The 23,388-nt window shown below is 40.0% G+C and overlaps 1 protein-coding gene across 5 annotated transcripts in view; it reads left to right on the top strand.

Moving 5' to 3' along the window:
- PKHD1 (PKHD1 ciliary IPT domain containing fibrocystin/polyductin) overlaps positions 1–23,388 on the top strand; it is a 272,144-nt gene that overhangs the window by 127,974 nt on the left and 120,782 nt on the right. For all 5 annotated transcript variants that reach the window (XR_010613271.1, XM_065681837.1, XM_065681838.1 and 2 more), the window contains exons 43-49: positions 861–973; positions 2,184–2,283; positions 3,809–3,943; positions 6,978–7,113; positions 8,812–9,058; positions 17,352–17,529; positions 18,006–18,201. Coding sequence is in view for 4 of the 5 variants with exons in the window: in XM_065681837.1 (XP_065537909.1) it covers positions 861–973; positions 2,184–2,283; positions 3,809–3,943; positions 6,978–7,113; positions 8,812–9,058; positions 17,352–17,529; positions 18,006–18,201 (1,105 nt within the window). In the remaining variant the exon portion in view is untranslated. The remainder of the gene's footprint in view (positions 1–860; positions 974–2,183; positions 2,284–3,808; positions 3,944–6,977; positions 7,114–8,811; positions 9,059–17,351; positions 17,530–18,005; positions 18,202–23,388) is intronic.

The following is a 23,388-nucleotide window of genomic DNA, read 5'->3' as shown; positions in this document are numbered from 1 at the left end:
TGGACCATAAAGGGCCAAAAAGTCATTAGTGTTTTAACACTGTCCAGTGACTATGAACTGCAGTAGTGGGTGTCAGTCCTGATCTTAGAGAACAAGCTTTTCTTATAGCTGAAAGAAAGATCATCTTAGAGTCCTCTTGAGAACTGGATAGCTCCAGAGAGCAATTGATCTTATCTAAGGATAGACCAGAAGAATTGCCCTCTGCCTCATGCAGAAGAATTGCATGTGCCTAATTTTTTTCCCGGAAAGGGAGCCTCAGTTTACTAGTTTGGACTTTAGCATGAAATTTTTACACATCTAAGGTAGGTGAGAGGGACTGTGCTCAGACATGCATGTGAAAACATTGCTATATGGGCACCATGGGCACCATCCAAAACCATCTAGGTTTGGCTGCTGTCCAAATGAATCAGGTAAGAGAAGTTTATTTCCCTAGAGTAGAAAAGCTCCTAACCCACTGTATATAACTCAAATAACCCACTTGCACCAGACTGGGTTGCTCCAAGTCCTGTCCAACCTGGCCTTGAACACTGCCAGGGATGAGGCAGCCACAGCTTCTCTGGGCAACCTGTGCCAGGGCCTCACCACAGTCATAGTGAAATTTTCCGTCATTTGTTTCTATTAAAACAAATTGTCCATTGTTTCTATTCTTGAGAACAGTTTTTCTGAAGACTGGCCCAAGAACAGAGTAAAACAGGACAAGACTGAGAACACAGAAGCAAGGTACCAGTTTCTACCAGCCAGGCTTACAAGACTTTGAATGGATTTCAGCGGCAAATTTAATATGGGTTTTTCTTAAGTTTATTTTAATTTTCAGAAATCTGTGGTAAACCTTTTTCATAGTCACATATGTTTCTCTGCAGGGTAACACAGTGTGTGCTGCTGGGTATGGCTATTTGTTTCATCTCTCCCCTGAGAGACCATCCAAAATGCCTCTCCTGTCCTTCAGTGAGAATGTAGCTCATTCCTGCACAAGGTACTTGGGGGTTTCTGGTTAAAGAGATTTTCCTTCAGTGGATAGTAATGCTAATGTTAGTTGCAGTGGTGACCAGAAAAGGCTTTTCCCTTCCTTTCAGGATTTTCTTTTTTCTCTAATTTTGCATGATTTTAAGGCTTTCTCTCTTGTAAACAGATTTCTCCACAGCAGATCAGAATCAGTGTTTGACAGCATACGGCTGGGCTGTTTTTCAGGGCCTAATCACGAATGGTTTCCCAGAATTTTCAATGCACAAGCCCAATTTGTTAACTTTCACTGTTTCCCTGTGCTGTTAACAAGCTCCTCCAATTTACCACCTCGTTTAAATGATCCTGATGTAGTTTAAGGTGCCACATTTAACACATTTCCTCATCAACCATTTAACAGCAAAGCACTGAAGCATGTGCTCATGTGTTGAATTGAAAGCTCATTTTAAAGTATACCAGACGTTTTGATCAGAAGAGGGTGGCTTTCAGGAGAACAGGTACATTATTTCTTTCTTACACTCCTCTTTGAACATCTCCTTCATGCCACCATTAGAGACTTGATACTGGCTTATACAACCTGGAGGGGTATTTCTTACCTCAAGATGCTTTATATCATAGCAGCATGAACACTCAGCTATTAGAATCTGGCCTATAATTAAGTAGATTGAAGCAACTAATCACTTTGTAGTCCAACGGCATAAAAGATGCTGTTTGGATGTCAAACATTATATAGAACAGTTGTTCCTGCAGCATCCAGGAATGACAATTTATTAGAGCTTTTGGCTGTACTTCCCTAAAAGAGAAACAACAGTAAAAAAATGCATTGTACTTAAAGTCAGTAGAATCACCTAAATTCCCAGGAAATCTGGATATTAATCTCAGAGAAGGTCAAACCAAGGTCTGCATTCAGGAAAATGTACCTTTAGTATGCATACCAAGTTGGAGGAATCCAAGGTATGGAAAAACCTTATCTGTCCAGATTCGTGTCAGGCTTATCTGAAGGTGATGCTGATTGAAAGCTCATGAGCCTCTCTGGCATACTTAGACCTCTAAAATAAATATTGGTATCCATCAGGTTTTGATTTTAGATTAAATGATAAAGTCTCTGTCAGAGAACTATTACAGATGTAAGATTTTAGATATTGAAATGATTAATAGGAAAAATTGCTCATGAATACAGGTATTGTAAAGAAACAGCCTCCTTTGCTTTCTTTCCTAAACAGGTATGGGTTGCTGGTGTACCCAGAGTATTTGCCAGACAGCCCAAACAGACCTGTTCAGTTCAACAGCTTCAGAGCCTGGAGCTGCCAAGGTGGAGCACAGGTACGTTTGTCCTGACTGACGTCTGCAATGCTCAGGATCTTTACAAGTATATGACCTCTACATTGACATCAGCTTTTTTATCTCTATGTCCATGTCCCTCAGATGAAGGCTTCTAGTTTGGTTATTAAGCCAGAAACACAATTTATGTGGGTTCTTACTGCTTCAGTGCAGAACCAGTGCTGCTTTCATCAGCAGCCAGTGTCCTCTGTAAGCAGGTAGCATCTTTTTGCCACTATAACCGCAGAATCATAGAGTGGTTTGGGTTAGAAGGGATTTTAACAATCATCTAGTTCCACCATCCCTGCTGTGGGCAGGGATACCTTCCACTAAATCATACAGCCAAAAAAAAATCCTCTCAGTGCATCTGAGCTCTTCTTAAAGATTGCACTTGATAGAGGATGTTACCTTCATATAGCTAATGGTTTCCATAGGATTTTTTTCACCCATGTTAATTTTTTTTTTTATTTTGTTGTTGTTGTTGTTGTTATTTTCACAACAATTGTAGCCCACCATCACAGAATCATAGAACCATAGAATAGTTTTGGTTGAAAGGGACCTTAAAGCTCATCCAGTTCCAAACCCTTGCCATGGGCAGGGACACCTTCCACTAGACCAGGTTGCTCCGAGCCCCATCCAGCCTGGCCTTGAACACTGCCAGGGATGGTGCAGCCACAGCTTCTCTGGGCACCCTGTGCCAGGGCCTCACCACCCTCACAGGGAAGATTTTCTTCCTATCACTGATTAAAAAACCCACACCATGCTTTATTATCTGATATTTTCTTCCCAGTGCTTGAAGGCTGTGGTCCTTTTAACCCAACCCCTGTTTGACGACCTGAACAGATTGTATGTGTTTCTCTGTAAGGCATGTTTTATAGTTTAACCCATTTTACAGCTCTGCTTTTGAAGGTGTATAATTGTTCAGTGTGGGCTTTCTTTTCAGGCTGGTGCATTGTCTTTCTGGAAAAGCTTATTTCTATGAAAAGAAAAAAAAAAAAAGGATGTTTTGCATTTTGTTTTTTGTGTTTTTCTTAGTTTAGCTTGAAAATTTCTTTCTATGTTACTGACCTAGCATGCATGAATAACAGTTTATTCTGCTTCTTTCCATGGACTCCCTCTAGGAACAGTCTTCTTGCTGTTAGATCACTGCAAGCAATACCTCTGGTTATTTTCAAGGCATCTTTCTGCTTCAAACATTAACATCTTTACCTTTCTGTTTTTTTCCAGTAATAAACCCCAAAATATTTAAACCATTTTTACCCTATCTATTACTGATTCTCAGTTTTGATTTTTCTTGCATACTATTCCTTTTCTCTTTTAACACAAAAATAAGTTGGCAGAATATAAAGAATTTTATATCTTTAATTAAAAGCAGAAATAAGAAATTAAGGGGAGGTGCTCAAATACTAAATACACGTTCAACATTTTTATGTGGTTTTGCATTTTCCCTATTATGTTGTAAGTAAATCAGAATTACAAATCATACTTATTTTTCTAACTATTATTATTTTATTATGTTTTTATATAGTTTTTCAGTAGCAGCAACCTTGAACTCCAAAAGTTCCATATTTATGCTTGCAAAGACTTTGGCATTGACATTGTAGAAAGCTTGGGAAACACTTCTGTAGCTGATAGTGTTTTAACTGGACACATTGGGCAAAAGGTAAGCACTGCAGGAATTATTTCAATGTCTCTCAAGTTGCACAGCGACCCTTCAAACAGGAATTTGGAGAGAAAAAAAAAAAGCAACCTGACAACCAGCCCCTTCTCCGTGGCAGCTAGTTTGTGTGTAAAGGCAAATACTTAAGCCCAGCTCCAAGATGAGGTTTGTGCACTGATCAGTTTGATTTGCCCTCAGCTGTCTTCCACCCCTTGGAAAAATGATGCCTTCAATGATGCTTTGAAGCATCCAGTGCCAGGTTGAATGGGACTTTGAGCAACCTGGTCTAGTGGAAGCTGTTTGTGACTCTAGCAGGGGATTGGAACTAAATGAGCTTTAAGGTCCCTTCCAACCCAAACCATTCTGTGATTCTATGATTCAGCAGCAACACCTGCAAGGGACATTAATTTGGTGATGAAGCAGAGAAACTTGGAGCATCAGCACCTCTCTTGCAACCTTCTAGAACAAAGGATTTTGTTGCTTCTGCTAGGAGCAGCAGAAGAGAAATAGCATTTGATCACCTGGATCCTGCATAATTTTTCAGGTGCTTCATTCATACCAGCTGATGGTTGAGTTGAAAAACATCAGTCGTTGAGAAACAAGAGATTATATTCTGCACAAAAATCCAGCCTTTTTTTTCCAAACATCTTTTTATTTCAGTATGAAAATTTTGAAGACTTTTTAAAAAACAAATTTTAAACAAGAGCTCTGATTTTTTCGATTTCTATTTAGAATTATTAAAAGGCTACATATTATAGTGCAGATTCATGTATATTCTTTATAAAACATCATTCAAAAGTAGAAAGAAAATCGCTCTTCTCTTCAACTTAAGAGCTGAGGGATTGTAGTTAGACAATTGTTGCTTTTTTTCCCTACACATGTATTTTTCCAAGATTGAGGTGGTCTCCAAAAAAACTTGGAATTTTACAGAACCTGAATTTCTGAGAGAATTTTTTTTTTAACAAGATTTTCTAACAGAAATTCCTATATAATTTTTGCTGTAATAAACAGGCACTATTTAACCATACTTAACTAGGTTAATTTAGTGATTTGAGAATAATCATGGGGAGCAACAGATTTGATTTCTATCCTATTTAACACTTTGGTTTCCTCTGCTTTCTCATACCATCATCAGTCCACTTGGAAAACAAAGTGTTTCTTTTTTACTTGAGAAGGAAAAATGTCATCAAAATTTGACATCTTTATGCAGTAATATGATCTTTCATTATTTCTTTAGGCAGCTGGACAAAGTCCTTTGGGTGCTACCTGGTTGTTAACAGATTAATAACATGGATAACAATGGAATTTTACTTACAACTGGCCACAGCTGCTTGTTCATGATTTTGAGGTCTTTTTTTTTTTTTTGCCCTGTTCAGTTTTCCGTTGTTTATGAAATTAATTTTCTCTCTGACTGACAGAAAAAGAGTTTTAAATGAGTTTTCTTTAGAAGCTCACGGAAAGAAACATCTGTAGTATGTCTATTGAAAGTATGTAGCTCAGATCAAATCCTGGCTTCACCAGTCCAACCTTGCAGCATCCCAGTGATGCAATGAATTTGTGTCAGACACCAAAGGGTGGATGTCTTTGTTTTTGCTTTGCAGGATCCATGGAAGGGCTCCAATGTTGTACTTGTTAAGAGATTTAGAGGCGCTCAGCTGTGCCTTGTTTCTTGCGGTACCCCAGGGGGGTGATTATCTTTGATTATCTCATGATAAGAGCCTCCTTGTCATAATTTACATCTTAATTTATGTAATTCTCCCTTTAATAATGATGTCTCTTTAATATCAATTAAAACTTTATGACATTAATTTAATGGGAACCTTGGATGTTCTTCTCTTCTAGCCCTTCCAGTTTTTTGAAAGAAACACTTTAAACCAAGATTGTTTACTGAAAAATCTGGGGCTTTGATCACTTAAATTGTTAGTGGCAGGGTTATATTTCGGGGCCTGTAAAGCGAAAGGAAAGACTTGTGTTAGCTTCCTAGACATTCAGCAGCCTTCTCCATGCTTTCATAAAGCAACTCATTGTCCTTGTGAAGCCTTTTGAGGAGAAGCAATTCCTCCTGGAAAAGCAGGAGGTCTGACACAGGTGGCAGAGGAAGGATCTATTATTTCACACTCTTTTCCTATTTGCCATTTAAATAAAATAAAATAACTAAAATAATAATAATAAAAGAGAGAAGGGGTGGAGTGTAAAAACAGGCAAGTGTAAGCAAAAAAATACTAGAGGTTTTCTAACTAATTTGTTATCAGAAGCCAGGAATTTCTCTTTAGCAGTGACTTCGAAGACGTCCCAAGGACCAGATGTTTAGGCCTCTGTGTGAAAAAAGTGATGGAACTACTGTCTCTTAATGACACTGAAGAAATAATCTGCAAATTAGCAGTGACGTGCACTTTCCCTGTGTCATGGCCTACAATCACCACGAAATCGTTTTTCCATTGTGTTTGCCATCACTTGTTGGGAAACTTTCCACTTCTTGCTCTGATAGACCCTGAAGTCAACTAGAGCTTTGAAGAGAGCCTAGCTAAAATGCTTTCTCCCCTTCCTAAATCACACAAGAGGGCTTTGAATCTTAGCAGTCAGGTTTTTCTTAGAACAGAATTTAGAACAGTTAGCTTTGCAGAGAAGGGAAATTTTCTTCCTGCTGGACAAGACAAGGTAAAGAGGGCTGTAAGCAAATCTGTTCATTGTGCCTTCCAGGCAGATTCTTCCTTTCCTCCCAGGGAACGTGCAATTTCCTTTCCCTTCAAATGTCCAACTGTAATTACTACACAACAGCCTGGACAAAGCAAATAAGGCAATCACCGTTCTGAAAGTAACACTATCACATACTGCAAATGGTGAATTAAACAGATGTTACTTGTCAGGATTTGCAAAGCAATAGCTCAGATTTGTCCTTCAGACAGTATACATTGCCCCCCAACCATGGTCTTGAGCACAGTCACATCCTTGTGTCCCAGCTGCTGTACCCTGGACTCATTAGACTTGGAGATTCACATGATGGTGTTTCCCGGTGCTCTTCATTTCTTCATTGCAGGATAGGACCTGTATGTCAGCAGGACTACAAACTCCCAAAAGATACCAGCTATTCATCTCCAACACAGATTTCAGGAACTTTGATGTGAACACTTGCACAGCGATTAAGACTTGTTCTGGCTGTTACCAAGGGCAGGGTGAGTCTGACTTATACTTATTTAGCAGGGTTTCCACAGTCCCCGGCTTCCTCATTGTTCAGATTCGGATGTTTAGAAGTTCATAATTTCCACAGACAGCCACTGATATTTCAGCTGAATCCTGCAAAAAGCACCATATAATGACAAAGAGTACTGGCATAAAACTGGCATAGTTTTGCTCCTGTAAACTGCCATAAAACTGGCACAATTTTGCTTCTGTAGTCTTGTCACAGCATTTGCTGTAAAAGAATTATCAAGAGCTAGGTTTGGAGGTATTTGCATACCTGCTCTCCTCAGGTTTCACTGTATTAATAGTTTTCAGAAGTGTCACTCTCTATGTTTCATTTCCCCAACAGGGACAGATGATTAATAGTTCTTCCCCATTCACAGGGAGGTGGGGCATGAGACGATGATATGTAGATGTAAGATAAATGCTGTGCCATGTGTGTAGCTCAGATGAACTGAGAAAATTCCTGAGCTGGGCTTGTAGAGAGATGCGCAACAAGGAGTTTTCATCAATACTCACCCTCTTTAGCATGCGTGTTCTATTGATATTGCTGGTGGGCTGAACCAGAGTTGCTCTGCTTGGAATTAGCTTTATCACTTAGTTGAAGCCACATATCACAAGTATTTTTAAGACAAAGGTAGCCTTATCTTTGCACTGATTTCATTTTCTCAGCAGAAGGTGGCTTTATACACTGACGTGTTTTTGCTTCTTTATTTCGGGAAGTAGAATTTCTAGAGTGATGATTTCTTTAATAGCTATGACACAACCTCACAGAATTTCACCAAGCTCCTACCTCAGGCCAGCCTAAACCTTAGGTGAATTTGCCTAAGATAATGTGTAAGCTAAGCATCCTTTTGAGCTTTGAAGAAGAGTTATCAGAAGGCTCTTTGAAGAATGTTCCAACTGCAATTACCTCTTAAATATATTTTTATATAAATGAATACTGCCCTACAAAGCATGACAGAGAAAAAGACTTCAGGAGGAGAGATCAAAGGACAGGAAGAATAGTAAAATCTGACTTACAGAGGCTACAACTGGGAATAGGATAATCGAATAGGAATCAGTGCGGTGCATGAACATTCATGCCATGGACTTGTTATGGTCCATGGGGCAAAATTTTCTGACATTTCTGGAAATATTAATGTGTTAAAAAACTTCCTGTGCTTTAAACCACATGAATATTCCTTCTTTTTGTAGCTGTCTGTGTTACAGTAATGAAAATATCCTTCAACCACACTTTTCAGCCAAGGCTTTATTGTGCCAGGTACTGCACATGTGCACACAAGTATATTTACACACACAGAAACAGTCCTTATCTCTAAATAATTTATCTTAGAAACAAAGTAGAAAGGATCTGTAAAAATCACTGTTTTGGAGACTTTTGGCACTGGGACTTGTGAAGAAGTGTTTGGAGTCACTGGGTTGATGCTGGTAGGACCAGGACCAGCACCTGGGTCAGAGAATATGTAACCACAATTCCTGTCACAACAGGTTGGACCTGTCCATAGTAATGGCAATTCCCGCAAGTATCTTTATTTATCTGTTTATTTTCCTGAATGTCCCCTTCTTGCTGACTCAGCAGACACTTTTCCACAGTGAAGGTGAAATGAAGCTGATTTCTTTTTCTCCAGAGATAACTTGACATCTTGAGGAGGTCAGTCTGTTTCTGAAATGCTGCTTGTTCCTTCCAGGTGGGTTTACAGTCAGAGCTGAACGTCTGACCTTCATCAACTCACCTTTCCAAGTGTCCTTTCCCTTTCCTCATTCTGCCGTCCTTGAGGATCTGGATGGCTCTGTCACGGGGCAGAAAGGAAGTCATCTCCTCCCTTCCACAGATGTCCTTGAGGTATCTTGCACAGCCAGTGCCAACTTCAGTCAAGCCTCTAGTGGCAGTGTTTGTGGCAGTGATCTTGTTTTCCACCGTATGTCTCTTCATTTGTAAGTAACCATTCCACATACAAAAAGTCAGCATGGGTGTTGATTGCTAATGTTATATATTGAGCTGCTGGCTCTGGACACAGTCCCAGGACTCCTGCCTCTCTGCTGAGTCCTAAAACAAGTTAAAAGCCTGAGCACTGGCATACATCAGCTCATGTAGTTGTCCATATGCTCTCTGGAGCTGTTTTTTTTTCTGGCTACTTATTTTCTCACCCAGATAGTTCTCAGGCATGGTTTCAGACATAGAAGGATGACCACCCCCAGCTGGCAATTTGGGTGTAGGCATCATGTTATTAGGAAGGAACTTGCACAGACAGCTATGAGAATTATGGATGCCAGGTGGCCTCCAGGCCAGAGAACAGTCTTTGGCTTATTTTATTTATTAATTTAGATACAGCTTCTCAAGTTCAATCTTTTTCTGATATTCTCAGCAAGCTGCTTAACTTTCTTACCTTGATATATTATCTATAGTCTTGATTGTTCTCCATAGGTAAATCTGCCCGTGTTAAGAGGGCCTTGAAGTGAAGGCAGTGGTGTGCTGCTATTTTGACACTCTCTGAATTACCAGGGGGATATAAACTGGCCTTTGCAAAAATAAGAGTCCAGCTCAAGGTAGACATTGATTCTCAAAGTGAGGTTGATGAATAAGCCCCAGACAATCAGAGATTTAGTGGGGAAATTGCAGACTCTGCAGAAAGGCGAGGATCTCCTGGAGATTCTGTGTTAGATCTGGCCTCTCACACCAAAGTTTTTGATTGCTTGGGGCAGCTGAAGCATCTATGTCTCTGTTTCTCTGATCTTTCTCTTAGGGGTAGGTCAGCTGAATTACTTTTTGGGCTTCTACTGATGGTACTTACTACGATGCTGATAATTGTAACAGGCATTTAGTCACTTAATGCATATTTAAACATCAGTAGGCATTTAGATGTTTCAATCCTGAACCGAATATAAGTTTTTCTTCTACCTGTCTTCTACACTGGGAAAATAAGACTTCTGCAAGCAAAGGGAGTGTCTGCACATCTGTACATAAACATGTACACTTACATTCAAGTCTGTCTCTCTTAGAACGACAGCATCCTAGTTTCAGCTGTTTATACTGTTAAAGGCTCATAATGGTCCCTGGCATGATTTTGGTCCAGGACAGCTATCTTACACCCAAGCAACTCATGAGCACAAGTTAGAGGTAAACATGACCCAAGGAACCCTTTCTTCTAAGGCCGCTTAAATGTCCTCATGCTGTTTTGAAGGCTGGATGAGTGTGATTGCATGGATGTGGCCAGACCATGCCAGCTAGCCTCAAGGCTGGAAGACAGGTAATGACAATGGCTACCTTATCAGAAGAGTTGTAGCCACACATTTTATGAGTGGAGAAGACACAGTTTTTGTTGGAGAAGATCTGCTTGTTTTGGTGGATATAAACACTTTAGGGTACATGTCCTCCTTCATGGTATGTCTTCAGACTCCCAGCAAATCACGTTTCCTGCAAGTTTGCAACAGAATGCCACTTTTGAATTTTTTTATTTTTATTTTTTCCACAGAGGGATAGAAAATGTATCTGGAGAGTTCATTCTCCTATTGGCACTTCGTCATATGCCACATTTGTAATAATCCAGTCCTGGGATGCAGATGGGTCTTTCCCACCAGCTTTGATGGTTGTGTAGTTCCCAGTTGCTGTCTCAGTTCACTTCTGTTACTGTTCTTGTCTCCCCAAGCTGGACTTGTTCCTGCTTTTGAGCAGCTGTCAGATGAAGGGATCCACTGTTCAGCCAAGTACTGTCACCATTTCTGTTACCCAAGTTGTTTTTCCTGGCACAAAAAGAGCAAGAGTGAAAAAGGCTTTTAGTGATCTAAAAAACACTCCTGCTTTTTTTCCTGTGCCATGCTCAGTATTTTTCTTTCTTTTTGAAGTATAAGTCTGAACTATTATCAATTTTTTCTGTTTCAGGTTAGGCAGAAATCCTAAAGTGCTCTTTCAGAGAGCTGTTAATACCTCACGTCTGTCTTGTAATGTGTGCTTTAGAAAAAAGAGGGGAAAACCCTCAAATCTTCCCAAATAATAATTTAGAAAAATAATCACTTGTTCCATTGAAGGGGAAAACTACAAAATTTCAGCTACCTGCAGGCTTTGCATGTGATTATTTTTTCTCATAATGAAAACAAAAGGCTGTGATAAATTAGAAGCTGGAAATTATTCTGATTTAACAAAAAGGGTACTGGGTAGAACAAAATACAACTGTGTTAGATGTCCTTCTGGACCAGTTATCCATGATGCTTGGGCAAATCCGTTCCCTTTCTAGTTTGTGTTTACCTTGATTATATATAGACTACAAGGTCTTTGGGTTGATGCTATGAGAGTGGATGGAGCTTCTCACAACATTGCTGTAGTGTGATTTGAGTACCTTTAGATACTACCACAATGCAAACTGTTATATAATTCAATTATCAGTTATCATATAACGATCAATAATCATACAATTAAATTATCAATTTTCAAAATCGTGATATCATAATTCACGATAGCTACAGTATTTAATAAACCTCGTTCCTCCTTGCATCGAAAGGTGGTTAAGTATGGAGCACAAACAGTTCATCTTCACTATCGCTTTTAAGGCTGTAAATGTTTGAGCCCTGGCCTATGTTTCATCTTCCCAGTAAATTGCATAAGAGTTTTAGATTATTGATACCTGTTACTTCTCAATGAACCTTTCATGTCAAGCAAGTACCCTCTCTTTCCCTTCTTTATTATTCATCTGCATGAGCTGGGAGTCAACTTGCACCAAAGACACTTGGCAATCCAAGTAGCAGAAACCAGCTGTTAGCCTGTCCTCTTGAGGACTATGTACTTAACAGGGTAACCCAAGAGACCATGAGCATCCTCTCTGTGCTGCTTCCAGATCCTCTCTCCTAAATAGCTCCTACCAGCCAGATCACCATCATGTTAAGTTGAAAAGCTGTCATCATGCAGCCACTAAATACAATGGGTCAGGGAGGTTTCTGTCATGTGGACAGAGTTTCAGAATGGACCTGATAGAGGAATGAAAGTAGCTGGAGGGGATGAGGAATGAAAATCAATTAATAAAAGATTCATAGCTTAACTAGAGGATGAAGGGGTGGGGGAGAAATAAGAAAGGATGAATTTTGTCTAGATGTATTTGAAGACTATTCGCAATAAAAAGGGAATAATTTAAGATTAAAACAACAATACATGACTAGGAGTAATTGGCAGAGGTTGAGCAGAGACAATAAAGATAGGCAGGTGACAGAAACTATTTCCTAATTCTCTTGAACTCATCTAATCTCAGTAAAAGGATGAATGTGCTGTTACTTGCCTTTCTTCAGGTAAAACAAAAAATTAAAAATTACTCTGGAAGAAATCTTTCTGTTGTGCTCTACCAGGCACTTGAGTATATGACCTGTCAGGTCTGCAACTTGCTAGTTATACTTACCACTCATGGAAAGCTCTGTAGTCGGTGAAACAGGGTGCTATCAAAACCAGGGGTGAAAAACAGATTACAAGCCTCTGAGACCAAGCCTTAAGCACTGAACCCACATTTGCTGATGACCAAAGTGACAGAATAAGAACATCCTCATTCTAGTATGAAATCACACTGTACAAGATTTCAGGCAAGAGCAGTAAGACAGTCTCATATCCTGTGATCTCTCTTGGTCTAGAGTGTTACATTCTCTGTGCTTCTCAATAAAAAGTGTGAGGCACCTGAGATGGTAGGTTTTTCACTTCTCCTTGAGTTTTCTGGTATGGACTTAAGGTCCAGAAATCTTAAAAGCTGAGCAAGTAATGGATTTTGAGAGGGGAGTCATTCCCTGACCCTGAGGGCAACTGACAAGGCTTAGCCATAGCCACATTATTAACTTTCTTAGCCCACAAAACATCAGTGAAGTTGCATCATTGCTAACTTTTAGGAAGGATCCCCTGTCTCAAGCTGAGATAGGGATCTCCACTTTCTGGGAAATGGAAAATGAAGATCCATTTCTAAGCTTGCATTTCTGTAACGAAAACCTTCTTTGTATAGTCCAGTTGAAAGTTAAACTGTGTCACATAAGCACCCTTTAAAGAGGGTTTTTATGTCTTTTAAAGATGTAATTGAAGCTTATAAAAGTCTTTATAAATTTATATGTGAGAAAGTTATTGAGTAGTCTGAAGAACAGCTTATGCCATGGCACGGCACAGCATGGCTGCAGGCTAGATACGGCTGCTCAAAATGCCACTGCTACCCATATTATCATGAAACTATGAATCTCTATTAATATTAAAACAAATTTTCATTAAAAAATTGTCATAACATGATTAAGTGACTTTAAAAGTTTCTTCACATTATGCATAATTTTTACAAGAGGAGAGCATTAGAATAATCGGCAGCCAGGCAGCACCTTGCAGCAAAGGGGACTCCAAACACTTTGCAGCTGCACACACCAGAAGGAAGTTTGCCTCTTGTTCCTTTTCATTTGCTTTCCCCTTCTCACTGTGGAAAAGGGGACTTGCTCAGCACCAGTCTTGAGCAAAAGCCTTTTATTGCTTCCCTCTTCTCTAGTCTGCTGCAGAGGAAAAGATTAACTTTCTTCTTTATAGCCTTAGTTCTTAAATCTGGTCTAATATCCTCTCCTGTAGTGCATGCATTCAGTTGCTGCAAACCCAGCCGCTGCTGATGGGTTACTGTGAAAAGAATAGCATACCCCCTACCTCTGTGTCTTTGAGTCTTGAAGAGAGTTCAAATGGTTACTCTAGTTTTGCTTTTCCTTTGATATTTACTTACTGTGGTGCCTTCTGATGAACATCCACCTGCTGTGAAACACCCTTACAATTGCACTTCTTCTCTCAATTTGTACATGCTCAGTTGCTTTCTGAGTTCTTTGGTTGTGTATCCTTCCCGTGTACATGACTGTATTCACACATGGGGCAGCTTACACGTGCAGTTGGCCTTATAACCCAGCCCTCTCAGGGCTCCTGTGGCATAACATGGAAGGCAAATATTAAATCACTGGCTGTTGACTGTCCAGTTAACCAACACATCAGATAAACTTCTGAGGTTCAGCTCTTGCTGTTCTATATTGCTGGCATTTGTGACATCCCACCAAAGCAGCCAAGAGAGACTTAGTTCCCTGTGGAGGACCCCTTTCCATTTACCCTGCAGTAAATAACCTCGAGTATTGGCAGCCAAGTAAGATCCTGCACAGGCTTATGAGTATAAAAGATGTTTCCCCAAGCCTTTCCCCTCAGATGGTAAGGGTTCATAATACAAGGCAGATTTGAATTATGTCTTTGGTCTCTCAACAAAGATACACACATTTACTGAAAACAGCTGAAAGTTCTTAATTCTTGGCAATTAAAATAAAATAAACTGGGTTTGGGCCCAGCATCAAACCTGTAAAGTGTTTGGTATGGTCATAATTTGGAATTAACCTGCATTTGGCCAAAAATAAATAGGATTGTTGATATAAACATTTGGTGCTCCATTTGAAGTTTGATGTTATATTGCTTCCTGTTTTAGAAGAGGGATAATTGTGATTGATTACTACTTAAATGTATCAAATAGAAAGCATTTACAGCTAAACACAGCACCTGCCTTCATACACAAAGATATTGACCCTTAGGATAAGTAAGTTAATGGTAAACATAAACAGAAGCGTTAATATTTGTTCTACTTGCTGTTGTTGATTGGTTTAACAAATCCTTCGTGGCCCATCTATGTCGTGCAGTTCTGCACAATGCACTTAAGGTAAATTACATAACAGTTTATACAATCACTATAGGTAAACTGTGGCTCAGACTGTAAAGTCCTATCCAGTAATCCTGCCATATTTCTAAAGCAAATTGCTCCTTAATTGAAACCTGCTTCAATATAAAAATACAGCCTTTTCAGTGAGTCATCTTTTTTTTCCCCTTACAGTTTGTAAAGGCTTCCAGCAGTTTAAAGTGAGGGTTAATTTTGCATTAAGACCATTGCCTCCTAGTTTCTTTCAAATAAAGCCAGGGGAAGTTCAGGGGAAGGCTCTTTCCTCTGATAATGAAGCTCTCCATGTTAATGATGCATGCAGGCTCCCTCAGATCCTCTGAATTAGAAATACTTGTGTGTGCAAGCACTACTCTGCTTCATTAACATTAAAGAGAGGTAGATTGGTGGCTATTTAGGGCACAGTGAAATCACTGGCTATTTAGGGCAAATGGAAATGGTGCTAATTGTGGCTGGTAATTCCATTTGTAGGGTACTTGCATTTGGTGGCTGTTTGGCACAGAGGTGAAAGAAAAAAGCACATTGACATCCTTTCAATGGAGTCTGAGGCTCATTGTTGCCAGTTAACTTCTACAATGATATGCAAAGCTTTTCAGGTTCCCCAAATGTTTGTTTTGGTGTGCTGGCACTCTACCAGGAGCATGGTATGTGTTTGTGGTTGGCAGCACCTCAAACAAGGCATGTAAAAGGCAAGGACACACCATTCCCGGTTAAGAAATTTTAGGCTATAAGGTATCTCCTGCTCTGTTTCCTTCCTGGGTCATGAGCAAACTTCCAAGTGAAGGGGAAAGAATCCAGACTATCATGGTACAAAACCATGCAAAGACTTCTTACTCAGAAAGACTTTCTGGCGCTAAATGAATGGCATTTTCAAACAAAAAATTCTCAAGTGAAGACTCCCTGTCTATCTCAAAGACTGACAACAATTAACTTCAAAAGAAAGTTGGTAGCATCTGAAGCTGTCAAAAGTTTATCTTAGCTTTAAAGTCTAGGGAGAGAGGACATGATGCAAAGGATTCTATATCCTCTCTCCACCTGGCTGAACACAGTGACTGAAAGGATATGGGGCAGTGGCAGCAAGATCCTGTCCAGCGCAGCAGGCACATCTCTATAACTACCCCACATTCCAAGGTACCCTTGCACGATAGGTATGAGGCTGTGCAGATGGAACTAAATGTTCATGAGGACAATGGTTCATCTAGAATGGACCTGTCACCAGGGTTAAATCAAAGAGGAGGTCTAGAAGGCCAATAGTGTCCTGGCTTGTCTCAGTAACAGTGTGGCCAGCAGGACAAAGGAAGTGTCTTTAAAAGTTCTTGGAAGAAGTCCCTGAGAAAAGTGATTCAAAGTGTCTCATCAGACTTCTCCAGTGATGAAGAGTAAAATGAGTAAAGAACTTATCCCCCAAAACCCACGTGGATTTACTTTGCACAGAGGATGAGTTTGGGTCTCCATCACTTGCCGTGAAAATGTGCACCTTTGTAACACAATAACGCAATTTCTGATGCGCAGGGGAGTTTAATGTTATACCACATAATGTGTGGTGTGCTTCTGCTGCTAGAAATGTTTTCCTGAATACCTGTGCAGGTGCTGATAAGTGTGTCAATAATGTGCTTGTTGTCATTTACTTGCTTAATTAGCAGCCTAATATCCTGGTCCAGTTAATGTCTATAAGAGGAGGTTTATTAGTAGTATGAAAGCTGTTTAAGCTTTATAAACTCCTTCCAGTCAGATTCATTGGTCTGCCAATATCTTCTGGTTGAGTAATTCGTTGCTGATTCTCACTTCTGTTTGCTGTGGCTGTTTCTCAACTGAATGTTTCTGGGTAACCAGAAAGTCCTTTTCCAAAGTGACAGCCTCCAAAACCCCAACCCAGAACTGATTGTAAAAGACTAAAAAATACGTTCAAGCAATCCTCGTCCAAGATAACTGCTGTTGTAATTCTGCATTGTCTTCAAACCAGCAAGAAGAAAAACAATTAAAAATTGCAAATGCAAACAGGCACATTAAAAGGATGACACGGGTTTTAGCACTGTCTGTCTTGGGTAAGTAAGCCATATGCAGTTTGGAGGGTTTTGTAATATGCTTAGATGTCTAACTGTAAGGTAATATTCCAGTATTTAGAAATACCATTTTAAATACGCACCTTCAGCCTCGATGAAATTTTTGACTGCTCAAATGTGAGGGAGTAATCAGAAAACTATCAAATTTCATGAAGATAAAGATCCTAAAGGTTGAACCTGAGGCTCATGAGTCTGGTGTATGGGAAAATACTCTGACAGTGTAGGAGATGATATCCCAGCTGTTGCCCCTGTTCTGGTTTGCACAGGCTTTGCTCCTCTGTGCCCTTATTCCTCCAACCTTTGTCTCTCTTTTTTGGCACTTCAGGCAGAGATTGTTTCTTTGTAAAGAACCACACAAATGAAGTAATATTCTGAGAAAAAGTCAGCATATACTACTGTAATTCAAATAAAAACAGAACTGTAAAGTTTGAAAATGACAAGAGTTCAGTGCAAAAATGTGATTATATATTTTTCCTCTAGAAAAGAGGCTCCAGACATTCCTTATAATTTAACTGTGACCAACAGCAGGAATAAAACAACCACAGTCAATTATGTCCCTGATACTTTATCAAACCTGTATGGCTGGATGGTTCTCCTCTTGGATAAAGAGACTTACACATTGGCATTTGACAATCCTTTGGTCGGCAAACAGCTCCAGGTAACACGGGAACTTTTATTTTTAATTTAAAACTTACGTTTGGAAAAAATAATAATGCATTGAGAAATTCTCTATATATTCATTGTCAGGACTTAGATATGATGACCTAGTCCCTGAAGGTCTCAGTAGTAACTAGGAGCAGGAAAAGAATTTTGGACATCTTCGATGAAGGTTCAGTGTGGTGCTTAGGAATCCCCAAAAAATGTTTTACTACATTAAAACATATTGAAGCATGTTTTTTTTAGAAGACATTGTTATTCTGCACCTTTTAAAGGTGATGAGTGGAGTGGATTTTTTCTACATTCACTATCATCTTCTGCTTAATTTTGCATTTTTTTCCCATGTCTCCAACATGCATTTTGCAAGAGTGTGTTGACTGTGAGAAGCAACATCTCTTTATTCCTTCATAAGGCACTCCATGGAGTGCACTCCTATCACAGACAAAGTCATGTTTGTTTTATTTCCCTCTTCTCTAGTATTCAGTGACATTTAGCAACTTCATGACTGGGAATTATGTGCTGGTGGAACACAAAGATCTTCCTACAAATCCTGAGGTTGTGGTGTCCTGTGGGACAAGGCCTGGACAGTCACTGCAATCTCTGCCTTCCTACGGACATCATAGGAGCTGTGACTGGTATCTTGACAGCAGACTGAGGAAGCTAACCTATCTGGGTAAGCGCAATGCAAGGAATGCAATGTACCTTTCTATTCAAGAACTTTGTCTTTTAAATTTAAACCTCTAAACTGCATAAGGCCTTAGACACAAGGCTATCTTTCAATAGCTTTTCAATAGTGAGAAATCCTTCAAAAAGATCAAGCAAATGGAAAATGTAGACACATCAGGTCCATTTCTATCTGGTTGGTCTGGTGCCTGATCTGTCAACAAAAGGATTGTTTCATAAATAGTGGTTGAAGTGACATCAGTTGAATTTGAATTGGTGTTTTGGAGAGGTAAAGGCACTAAATTCCACTAATGATCTCTGTTGTCAGCTGGCCCCGCATCACATGTATCATTAATAAATCATGTGCAATCTACCTAGGCTGGGCCCACTGAAGACAATGGAATTACTGGGTGAGGATTTTTCATATGACTGTAAGCTTCCAAAGATGACATAGGCCTTCATATTTGAGAATGTTGACTTTGTACACTAGATCACGAAGCGTGATGATAATTATTTTAAAGAAGATCTGATATTACTGATATCAAGTTTCTTTTTTTTTTTTTTTTTTTAACTTAGAACATTTTCCACAATTTTCACTGTCAAGCAAATAATTTTATAAGGGTCTAAATTCTATATGTAAAGGTAATGATCGTTACCATTATTAATAATGGTCAAATCAGGAATCATAAAAAACATTTCAGTGACTTTGAGGAGCATAGCTTATTCTTCATGACTGTCATATATGGGGAAATTGAAGTATAAAGATGCTAATTTTCACAGTAACAGAAAATCTAGTCACTGATCTAATCCACTAGTTTTAATGAATTTCTCTTGATTTGCACTGATGAGATGGCATATAAATGTCTTTCTCATGTAAGATATCTGTAGGAATCAACAACTAGAACAATCAGGGGGCAGTGGAGAGAAAAACATACCTGAAATGAGGGCAGGCAATCCACTGAGCTTAGTGTGACAACTATGAAAATCACCGTGTACATCTGAGGAGAAACAGGGAAGCCCATACCTTAACCTCAGTCTAAGGGTCACACTTGCTGCATCCATCCCCAGTCCTGGGGCTAACAGGAATTGCACAGCTTGTGTCCATACAGCTGAACATTTTATCTATCTCCGAAAACAAGCTGGGTGCACCTAGGTTTCAGATTAGGAAACGTCCCTGCCCTGCGTTAACTCCCAAACTATAATGGTCACCGTCTGGGACAATCCATTCATCTGGACCAAAGCTGTGACAGGAACTTGACCAGCAATATAGCTTTGTAGATTATTGGGTTCCTGGTCTTAGTTCCATGTCCTGGCTCTGTTTAGATATAGTATAGGAATAGACTGGCTATCAAAAACCTAGCTACTGCATCTAAGCCTCACCCAAGATTATGAGTTATTTACAAATAACAGTGTAAATTTGTACTTTTGAATATAAAAGTCAGCTGGTTTTCAGTTTGCGTATCCTGAATTGCACTTTCATAAATAAAGCAGCATGGGAAAACTAAGAATATGACACCTATATCTTGATCTTTTACTATTGTTGAAAGTAGAGGAGATGACATTCTTTGAAAGACTGGGAGGAAGTGATCTGGCCAGGACATGTCACTCTTGCTACTTGGATGATTTCTTGTCCTTCTCTTGCTTTCCTTTCGTCTTGATTTTTATTACATGAAGAGGTCATTGTTTCTCATTTTAATACAGAAATAATAATCCAAAGTACATGAAGGGATATTTATGAAAACCTTTAGCATGTATAATTCATACTGTGAACATTTTCAGCAAGGAATTTCATAGCAATGAGATCAATAACTCAGTGCTGGGTACCAAATACCTGATGCTGTTGGTGGGTTAAAAGTCTGAAACAAAGCAAGTAGATTCCTAGCCCTGGTGTGACAGTTAATTTCTCTCCTAATCTCCTCTGTGCAGGCTGAGAGGGTGAGGATAACTAGCCATCAGAGCAGACTCATGGCATGTGGTGGACTTTCCATCACTCAGAGTCCTTAGATGATGTTTGGCCATCTTTTCAGAGAAATATTCTTCAGCTCTACAAGAAGCTATTAGAAACCTCATGAGGAGAGATTCACGCTCCATAGGAGGTCAGAGAAAGCTGCCACAATAGCCCCTTCTGGCTTTAAAAACCCACCACTGCACTCACTGACCTGGAGAGGACAATGCTTGAAGGTCTGGCCTTCAGAATGTGTTCTCATCTAGCTCTGCAAGCTGTTTTTTTAATATTATTTTTTATTTACATTTAACTATATGAAATAATTACCCAACTAATTAATCCCGTTTACAAGCTTTGTCGGATTCTTCAGCTGTCAGTCATGCCCAAGCCCGGGGCCGGTGTTAAGTCTCAGCTCTCCTTCATCTGACTTGGTCTCCATGACTACAGGCTGCATCTGCTGACACCCCACTCTCTATTTACTGCTTAATTAAGAATTTCACGCTCAGCCCTTATCTGCTGCTAAGAACAAGAACACACTGTTAAGAAACTCCAAATTTAGGCTGCTGCACAAGGAAAGCCTTTCTTGTTGTCCTGACTGCGTGGAGCCTCTTTAACTACCCTCTTGGCAACTGCGCTGCCACCCTTCAATCAAAAATCATTAAATGGGGCAGAGATAATGAGCATGTAGCATATCAAAAGAAGGATGTTTGCTTGGGCTGAGGAGGAAAAGCTGTAAGGGCCTATAAGCAGCCACCACTTCAAAGGGAGAAGGGGCTGATAAAGAGTCATTTGTTCCTGTTTGACTTATGTAAAAGGTCTGGTATGTCGGAGTCCCGTCTAGCAGACGCGGGTCCCCCCTCTCCTTGCTCGTGTGTCAGCAGTCAGGCAGCTGGGCGCAAACAGCATCAGCCCAAGCATATAATCACTTGACTCCACGCCGACAATGGGCACTTGTAGGGGGTGGCGGAGGGAGGGCTGGGGAACAATGGGGAGACAATTATTGCAGCTGCTCGGGAGGGCCATAATTCTTCCTTCAGAAAGTAGCTGGCTCTTGTCGGATGGGGGAGAGAGCTCGAGCGTATTAGTCATCCTTCAACTTTTGGAAGCACTTCGCCCTGCCGGTGGGGTTTCGACAGCTGCTGGTGTACCACCTCTTTCCTATAATTGTACATTCTGGCAGGGGTCAACTTACTTTTGACCCCCTGCTTTTGTGCCCGTCAGAAAGCCTTTTAGGGCAAACTGTGGGGAAGTGGTAGGGGTGCATTACATCCAAAATTAACATCGGTAAATACGTATCAGATGCCAGCTCATTCACAAACAGGCCCCTGAATTCACACAGCCTTTTGCTCAGGCCTGCATGGGGGGAAAAAAGGGGGAGAAGGGGAGGGAAAGCCCCATGACTGAGAAGATACTGTTATTCAAATGAAGCAGGCAGCTGAATGAAGCCAACTTGGCCATCAGTTTGAGTCAGGCTCAGGCTTTCTCCATGCCTCCTTCCATACAGAATCGCCTAGCACCATGCAAATGTTTGTTTATCTTTGCCAGACGAAAAAAAGGTCTGTCTAACACAAAAGGCTAGAAAATGTACTGTATGTAGGGGATTAAAAGAGTTAAGTTGCATGCTTGCAGTTTTGAAATTAGGCTTCAGCGTGGGACAGTGCAGGGGATGCTGAATGGAAAGAAAGAATTGTGATGGTGGAGAGCATTTCTGCTTTGTCGGTTACCTGCACAATGATCCTGTTAAAACAGGTCCTCACAGCTACCTACATGCATGAAACCCTATTAACCAACCCTTTGAAAATAATCTTCTCAGACCTTTTTTAAGGAATTGTCATTGAAGGACAGATAACTCCATGTCCCTGCTGGACGCTGGGTGAAGGGGAGATGAGGAAGCTTGAGGCACACCATGCTAGTCATTTCTACATCATCAACTTTGCTTTGACATTATTCAGTCTTCAAAGCATCATCCTGATTTTTTCTGGGGCAGCCTATGTCTTGAGAGAAGCGTTCCTCAAAGGTCACTGGATGGGGCCTGAGATTGCTGTGTGGCTCTGTGAAACACTGAAATATGTCTCAAACATGTTTCAGGAGAGTGCTCCTAACATGATGTGACCAACCTGAATTGGAAAAACCCAATTTATTGAAACAGGGGAGGTGGAAAAAAAGTCACACTGGGACATTTGGGATGTTTTTAGGAGAAATATCCTGTGTAAATTACAATAATAACATTATGAGCTTTTTAAGTCTGTTACAAATATGAGCATATGGTGCCACAGCATGGTACTGTTTCTTGGTTAAGGTCTCTGGGCAATAGCAGAGTTGGCTAAAAACCAGAGAGACATTATTTCTTTTTTGTTCATTTTTGAAATGTTTAAACCATTTTCTTTTGGAATGAAACAAAGTGTTGGCTTGCTTCATTTCCAGATTTCTCTTGGTGGGTTTTTTTTCTGAAACTGAAGTGCTGGACACAAACATTATTGAAAACATCACTGAAAGGATTATCAAACTCTCTATTTATCCCAAACACATTTTTCAGTAGACAAAACTTTTATGGAGATGGGTCATCCTGCTGACTTTGCTCAGGCTGCTCATGTGTGAGTTGTTAAGAGGGCCTAAGGCTCAACCTCATATTACTTCTGTGCCAGAAGCCAGTTTACAGTTTCCATAGTTCTTAAAAAAAAAAAAAAAAATTATTACATTTATTGTCTTTTCTAAATTCCTAAAGAATGATCTTACTTGCATTACAGTCTGTGGGTTTCTGTAATTGCTTTGTATAGCAGAAAAAACAGGCCCTTAAGAATGTTTGTTTCTAATATTAAAATACACAAAATAAATAAACGGTGATATTTTCTCCAGCCTTATTGCTAAGGGGGAAAGGAGAATCCTGGGAGGAAGACCTAAAAAATGGAATTAATTTGATACAGAAGACTGGTTGTACAGGCATGAGTCTCTTCTTCCAGCTAGCTAAACCTCATCCTGTATCAGTTGTTTCAGAAAGTCAGTTGACCAGATGTGGGCTGCTCAGTGGTATCCATGAAATGAAATGTCAGTTCTTAGCAAAAAGGTGTCCCTTGTTAACAGTCACAAAGAGAAAAATCAACCTTCTAGTGGATGTGCTCCTGCAGCAGAGAGAGCAGAGAATGTAGCAGTTACAGAAATAAGGTGATGAAATAAGGTGGTTGGTGACAGCCAGCATGGCTTCGCTAAGGGGAAATCCTGCCTGACCAATTTGGTGGCCTTCTATGATGGGGT

This window comes from Lathamus discolor, chromosome 5 (genome assembly GCF_037157495.1).
Source record: "Lathamus discolor isolate bLatDis1 chromosome 5, bLatDis1.hap1, whole genome shotgun sequence".
Classification (NCBI taxonomy): Eukaryota; Metazoa; Chordata; class Aves; order Psittaciformes; family Psittacidae; genus Lathamus; species Lathamus discolor.
This window is presented reverse-complemented; position numbering and strand designations above follow the sequence as displayed.